Raw genomic sequence first — 8,135 nt, 5'->3', positions numbered from 1 at the left:
ACATCATACAACCATGAAGTATTCACACTGATCCTATACAACATTTTTAGCATTTGTTATTTAAAAGTCATTATCCATGCATACTTTAAGCTATCTCTGCCTCAAGTACACACTCAAGAGCTTGGACAAAATTCAAAGAAAGATAAGAAACTTGCAAAAATTATTGCTTTATAATGGGGAGGAGAGGGAGGGTAGGTGGGGGAAAATGTGAGGGACTTTGATATTAGGGCTGCTGGCTTTCTCCATCAGGAAACAAACCAGGTTTCCTTTCATATATTTCTGACACTATAATAACCATCATCTACTTGACTTTAATTAAGCATATATAAAAATTAATATTTTCGGCTTTGAAGAATTATCCCCAAGTGATGTCTGGTAGAAAATACGAACCAAAGGCCTCATTTAATCCACCTACTCCAGGGTTCAATTTCGCCCACAATGTGTAACTAGGACTGCAAGTGGATTTAAAGAGACCATGAGAAAGAAGGAACTCACCATTCTAACTACTTCAGGGTAAGTCTGCTCTGTCAAACAGCCTCTGCTTATTGTAATGTAGTCCACCAGTTCATTAAGAGTGGAGCGCTTGTATTCTTTCATTTTAAGGTCTGAAAGCGTGTCCATGAAGTCAAAAATGACACAGCACTGTTGAAGTTTCTTTAGGAACAGTTCAGGCTGCTCTGAAGATGGAACGTCTATGAAACAAGAAAGGAAATCTTTGTGAGTCTGGCATCTTATACAAAACAGAACTTCTTTTTGAAGATCAGTTTCAAAGGAAAACAGCATTCATACAATTTTTGTAAAACAGAGCTCAGATTAGCAAACCCCCTGTAGGAACTGTATTACTGTTGTGTGTTTGAGATCTTGAACATGATGTTGTAGCAGTTCATCATTACCTGTTATCAAGAAAATAAACTACAACAAGGAAGTCCAGGCTTAAGTAGAGAATGCAAACACAACAGTATCCAAGACTTAATTCTACAGTATACTACTTTTATTGGAGGCTGACATTCACCATTCTTAACTTACAATCCAAAGAAGGATGAAAGAACTGTCAAACAGATCAAGCTTGATTAATTTATATTTCTAAAAACACCACATCATTTATAACCCTGTATGAATATACATGAATATATATATGAATGTACAGCAGGACGATAATTCTGCAAACAAGTTTTCAGATTCAAATCATCATCCCCACGTTGACACTTTCCATAGCAAAATCAATTTCACTATGAACACACAACATGCATTAATAGGAAAATCATCACAAAAAATAATAGTATGTACATGACCAATACAGTAAGCAGAGCATACCACTTACTAATTTTTCATCTGTTTTCTTAATTCTCAGCAGATAAAAGACTCAATAGAATAAAAAAAGGAATATCAACTTCTTAGTTGTTTGGTAGTTTCCCCACTGTATCAGGGGAGTACACAGAAGGTTTGGTTTATCCAATGCTCATGTACAGAAGAAGATAACAGCGGAGAGTTGCAGAAATTAAACATGCATTTTTACTCTAAAAGTCAGCCCTTGGACTTGAGGGTACTTCACTTCCTTTGATCTACCTTTTTTTTTTTTTTCTGAAGGCACAAATGCTCAGCACCAGAATCCAGCAAATGACTTTCCAAGCAGTAATACAACATGCAAATTAAAAATCCCACTTATTTCAACTAGAAAAAAAAAATGTAATAGTAGAAAACTGCTATTTTACTTCTACATCCAGGTTAAAACCTGGACATAGTAGTAAAATGCCAACCTAAGAGCAAACTTAACAAGACACAAGAGTACATTAAGGAATACATGGTAGACACTGGAAGCTGCTAGTATTTGTATAGTAGTCATAAGGACAAAGCACCATCCACCTGTTTGAAATAAAACCACATACACACCAGTTACTTGATTCAAGTTCTAAAGACCTATAAAGTAATCCAAAGTCACAGGGTAAAGCTACTTAGTTTTAAAAAGTACTGCTAGAGCTGCAAGGACCCCAAGGTGCTGCACCCCAACCCTGGACACTGCTTCATCACCAACAAGAATGAATATGAACTGCAGTATAAATAGAACACTGCTTGCTTCCTGAAGTGACCCAGTAAAGGACAACAGCTCACTCAGCCTTCTGCCACCGACAGGGTTCAACAGGTCAGCAAGCTGGATCCTGCAAAGAGCACCCAAAACCATGGCAAAGTTGAGTTCGTGACACCAGGCAGCACACACCAATCTCATGCGTTAGAGCTGGGCAAGCCCTACCACGGCTGTGTGCACAGGAAACTAAGGGTGGGGGGAAGAGTGCTACAGTTTTTGCACCACACTTGGTATCACCATAATTTTTAACCAGATGTTCCCACAGCCTATGCTTACCTGTTGCACAGAAGATGCAAGAAACGTGGTCCTGCAGAACTCCAACAAGAAGAGCTACACACGAGAACAATCCCTCCCACCCAAACACCTCTGGAAAAGCTGAAGGTCCTCAACAGAGGTCACCCTAAAGCTGTTCCACTGGCCAGATCTCTCACACATGCTTTAGATGCCTCACAGCAATCAGTGCTGGCACTTGGGATAAGCCAAGGAGTCTGAGAAAGGCATCAGCCTGCACCCATTTCAAAACAGAGCAACTCTACTGAGGACCTCTTTAAGGCTGCAGTCTTAGAGGAGATAAAGGGCCTGGAGAAGGACAGTACTTGTGACTGCCCTCTTGACTACCTGCCTTCAAATAACACAATACAAGGAGAATGGACTTCATATTCAGTGTTATTAGCAAATAAGCAGCCATTAATTGATTAACAGTTTCTTCCAAAAGACAGACTGTAAATAAAAGCTGAACAACAACAGCAAGTAAAACCAGAAATGTAATTGGTTACTTTTCAATAGTATTATGGCTAATTCTAAATTCCACTCTGCACTGGGTTTGCATGGCAAGATTTTGGTAGCGGGGAAGTCCAAGGGTGACTGGCTCCAAGAGGGACTCACTGCTGGTCCAGGCCAAGGCCATCAGCAACAGTTGTAGCACCTCAGGGATAACATATTTAAGCAGGGGGAAAAGTTGTGGCACTTCAGCAGCTGTAGCCAGCGAAAGGAGTAAGAACGTGAGAGAAAAAGCCCAGCAGACAAGGGGGTCAGAGAAGAGGGAGGGGGAGGAGGTACTTCAGATGCTGGAGCAGAGATTCCCCTGCAGCCTGTGGTGAAGACCACGGTGAGGCAGACTTAACCCCTTCAGCCCATGAAGGTCACAGTGGAGCAGATATCCACCTGCAGCCCCCAGAGGAGATGGATGCCTAAAGGAAGCTTTGACTTCATGGAAGTCCATACTGGAGAAGGCTTCTGGCAGGATCTGTGGATCCATGGAAAGACAAGCCCACACTGGAGCACACTGGCTAGCAGGACTTGTGACCCTGTGAGGGACCCATGCTGGAGCAGTCAGTTCTTGAAGGACTACACCCTTTGGAAGGGACACACCCTGGAGCAGTTTGTGAAGCACTGCAGGCCATGGGAAGGACTCACGCTGCAAAGTTCATGGAAGACTGTCTCCCATGGAAAGGACCCCAGGCTGAAGCAGGGGAAGAACATGAGGAGCCCTCCACCTGGGGAGGAAGGAGTGGCAGAGACATGTGATGAACTGACCACAACTCCCATTCACAGTCCCCCCCCTGTGCTGATCCAGGGAAGGAGACAGAGAAACTGGGACTGAAGTTGAGGCCAGGGGGAAGGGAGGGGCAGGGAGGTGGGGGGAGGCATTTTTAATATGACCCAACTCTGATTTGATTGGTAATAAATGAAACTAATTTCCCCAAGCAGAGTCTGCTTTGCCCATGACAGTAAGTGGTGAGTCATCTCTCCATCTCCATACCTTGACCCCTGAGCCTTTTGCTGCATTTTCTCTCCCCCATCTAGCTGAGGAAGGGAATGACAGAACTGCTTTGGTGGGCACCTGGCAGCCAGCCAGGGTCAGCACCCCCACACTCTTCCTTACACTATCTGTAATCCCCCACAGAACCTGAAAATATTGAAGTGGCATCAATAATACTTATGAAGTTACACACGCATAAGGGGGGGGTTGACTGTGTTGTTTTACACAGTTTGCACACATTTTTGTTGACCAACAAGGATGTCCTAGTCAAACTACAACACAGGCTGGAATTAGATGGGAATCCATTCAGACACAATTCAGTGCAATCTGGAATCAGACTCAAATGACTCAAGATGATGCTTATTTTAAGGTAAGGTGGGTATTAAATAAAAATTTTTAAATGAATTATTTTAATGCTTTAGTCAAGTTTGTTTTCTTTTATCCTACAGCTAAGCATCTGGAGGTGTGGGAACAAAATGAAAAATATAATTAAGTTCTTCTCAATAAAAACCACTCTACAACCCTGAATGTCATGCCAGCGTCACTATGTCAATGAGCCATGCAAACTAGAGTGGCAAACTTAAAAAAAAAAAAACAAACACACACACACACACAAAAAAACCACAACCAACCAACAAAAAACCCACAAGCAAACAACAAAAAAATCCCAAAGCTCCACAAAATAAAACCCCAAACCCCAATTGTTCCGGTCATATCTGTTTTTCTCTATTAACCAATTTATTGCCATTCACACTACAAAATGAAACTGTAAGAAGTTTCACGCAGTAAGATTTCTTATTGTTCTTGGGAATTTGGGGGGCCTTGGGAACAGGTTTTTTCTGCTTGTAAACAGGAAGAGTATAAAAAAGTAAATTTTAGAGGGTCCTAATATGCACAGAACATGAAAAGGGCAGGAGACATCAATAAAACTGATACTTCACATTCCAAATCCTCCCACAGAGACCATGCCACTAGCTGGTTTGGGGTGTTTTTTTTTTTTTTTTCAGGTTTGGGTGTTTATTTATTTATTTAGTGTCTCTGTGTGTGAGAATTTCTAGAGCCTTTTCCACAGCTGTACAAGCCTTACCACAACATCTCCAGGAACAGAATTCCCCGGCCACCCTCATGCCACTGTTCAGAGTAGGGAACACACTGGTACTGACCCACTGAGCTCCACAGCAGAGCTGAACCCTTCAAAGCAATGACCTGATAGGAAGCATGCAGCTCCTTACAGATCTTCATAGTTACCTGATGAAAACCATTCTCTTCCCAGAACATGGACAGTCAGAGCTTTCACTGAATTCTGCAACATTTTACTCTTGTGCTAACTCACAGCTAAACAAAATTGAGGCCCCAAATTTAATAGCCTTCAATATTACCACTTTCAGTTGAAAGAACTGAAAACTGAGCAACTGCTCTAATAAATCTGTGTAAATACCTATAATACTTTAACAACCTATAAAATCAAATCAAACTCACACTACTAAGTGACATGTGTGATTTATGTCTAAGGCACAGGCCAGTATACATTTATTAAAGTTAAAATTTAAAGAAAGATAAACTGTGAGAATGCTCCTCATTTTCAGGAGGTCTTCTTTGTTACAAGTCAATTTTCAGGCTTGTCAGTTTTCTCTTTAGCCATTTAGAACTGTACATAGCTTTTGAAACACTCAATATTCAGATTCAAAGGAAATGGGCTGAGGGTAAGCATATACTTACTCATCTGAGCAATGATAATCAGCACAGAATCAGAAACTTTAACAAAATCAAGTGTTTTATAAAGTTATTGGAAAAGCTAACAAAGTTCTGTAAGGTTGGGATTTTATTTTTTTTTTCGTACATGGACAAACGCTTGTTACTACAAAGGCTGAAATACTAACTCTAAAATGGCTAAAATAATTCAGTTTTTCTCTTAATAGCCTTTTACCAAAATAATCCTAATCCAGACAGCCCATCCCTTCTGATCAGTCACCTCTGCAGTCTCTGCCATCTGCATCTTTTTATCAAATAAAGACATAAAAATCCAATAGCACACTTTTACTGCAAGTCTCTAACATTTCTTTTAAAAAAATCACATTTACACTACATTCATATTTTAATTAAAGTAATTTTCAAGTCACTGATTATGGATCAGAGAAAACTAAATCTATGCATCAGCCCATCAAAACTGCACCCAGAGAGAAGAGCTCTGGTTCTCCTCTCGGAGGCAGCCAAAGGCCAGGAAGGGTGAGGTGCTGAGCACCTGGACCAGCTCACTGATCTACCTCAGCCTGGCCTCTTGCAGTGAAGGGAAGGAATAACACAAGGGAGGAAGTGAAGATAGGGGGAGGGACTGAGCTGCTTAAACCAGCATGGCAGCTGCAGGGAAAAGTCATGGGACTGCAGGTGCAAGACAGCAGAGGGCCTAGAACTGGAATGAAACAAGACAAATTATGTAGATTATGTACAAAACACTAAGGAAAACTAGACTGTGCTCACCCATGCTGCCCTGCGCTCACCTATGTACCAAACATGTATTAATAATTTAAAACAAAATGCCTTCAGAATAACTGTTGCTTCCAGTACAGACATTACTGGTATTGATTAGCTTGAAGATGATGTTTGCATTAAGAACTAGCATCAATATCTTGTATGATAATAAAAGTAAATGTCATGTTAAGAGTGAAAAATAAAAAAATGTACTAAACCCAAAGTATGTTCAGAATGGGAGACACAGAGATAAATAGTATTTTTTTTATGCATTGATTTTAACAACTTCCTTATAATTTCCCAGCACCTGTATTCACTCTGTATTCACTCACCTCCACCAAGATTGCTTGCTATTTATCAACCTAATGGCAAAATAATTCCAATTTTTCTTCAGTTCCTTTATCTTCTAGTTATTAAATAATTAGAAAAATAATAGCCCTAGGTTTAAGTAAAATCACTTTGTGACAAAAAAAAAAACAACTCCAGAAAACCAAACAAACTGCTCCTGCTTTGCTGCCACTCATCACACCACCAAGTCAAACCTAACCAACTACTGAAACAAAGACCTACCTGCACAAAGTGGAAACCTGTGCATAAATCTCTTCATGTCTATACATATCCCCTACAGGTCACTATGAAGATTCTGCTTTGTAAGAAGCTACCTTTCTAGGTTTTATTCAAATAAAACTTGTAAATTTGAATTTGAAAGCCTTTTGGTATTCTTTGAGGAGCTTACTTCAAGAGAAGATCTAGCAACACCCGTGTCTAAGCTTTTGCTAACACAAGGTCCTGTCATACATATACCCTGATACACAACAAGCCATGTTTCTGTAAGCCACTTTTCACAGTAGAATATTGGTTTTAAGATGCCAAGAAGTACAAGCATTTGCCCTCTCTTTCTTACACACACTTCCTGAGAAAAGTAATCACTATCCTGATTGCATTCATTTAATTTTCCTGACTGGCTGTCAATATTATGAATGCTTTGTGAAGTCCGTAATCATTCATTTATAATAGGTGCTTTTTTCAAAGCTGTTTTCCCAACTCATTCTCTATACTTAATAATTACACAGGCAGGGCAGCAGTTACGCATTGTGTTCCAAATACATAGTCTAACCAGTACCAACATCATTCACACAGCAATAAACACAGTGGGACAAACTCAAGCTGTCTTTCATGAGTGAACACCACAAAAAGAAAAGCACAACATCACCATACTGTTTCCAGCATGTTCAAAAGGCATGATCAGAGGTGTAACATAGGACTCATTCCACCACTTCTGATAATCAATGTCTTTTCAGATCAGCACTCACAAAACTGAGAATTATTCCCCTGACTGTAAATATCTCCTTGCTCCAACTGAACAAGTTTTCATCAAGTGGGAGTCTCCAGGGTGGTTTTCCTGCGATCCTGGATATGGTGTGAATCCCTCTACTACTTGCCAATACTCCCCAATCATTTCAGAGGCTTTCAGTGAACATCATTTACTTGCATAGACAGCATGAAAGCAGTGTAGATCTACAGCATGAGTGCCTTGAGTGCATCCAGAACAGCATTGTAACAACAGTGGATCTCTCTTAACAGATATACTCTCAGTCATAAACATGGCCAAAATTTCATAGCACAGATATATTTTCAAATATAAATGTTTTAATTGATCAAAATTCTGCCTTGACTCATGTATGTCATGTCTTAGGAACTTCCATCCCCTAATGGAACATGTGGATGAAGAACTGCTGTTTAGTTCATCTCAAGGCCAAGAATTAAAAGCAAATTGACAATTTAAAAAAAAAAAAATTAAATGAGGATATCTTTCTGATA

The 8,135-nt window shown here is 40.0% G+C and overlaps 1 protein-coding gene across 1 annotated transcript in view; it reads right to left on the bottom strand.

Annotated features, from left to right (window-relative positions):
- Positions 1-495: 495 nt before the first annotated feature.
- Positions 496-8,135, bottom strand: part of LOC103768237 (serine/threonine-protein phosphatase 2A 56 kDa regulatory subunit epsilon isoform) — a gene marked incomplete at its 3' end in the record, with an annotated part of 39,515 nt that continues 31,875 nt past the window's right edge. Inside the window, exon 2 of the mRNA XM_008935378.1 lies at positions 496-692. Coding sequence (XP_008933626.1) covers positions 496-692 — 197 coding nt within the window. The remainder of the gene's footprint in view (positions 693-8,135) is intronic.

Source organism: Merops nubicus, unplaced genomic scaffold (assembly GCF_000691845.1).
Source record: "Merops nubicus isolate BGI_N331 unplaced genomic scaffold, ASM69184v1 scaffold20752, whole genome shotgun sequence".
Taxonomy (NCBI): domain Eukaryota; kingdom Metazoa; phylum Chordata; class Aves; order Coraciiformes; family Meropidae; genus Merops; species Merops nubicus.
The sequence above is the reverse complement of the archived record's forward strand: the minus strand, read 5'-3'. Positions and strand labels throughout refer to the sequence as shown.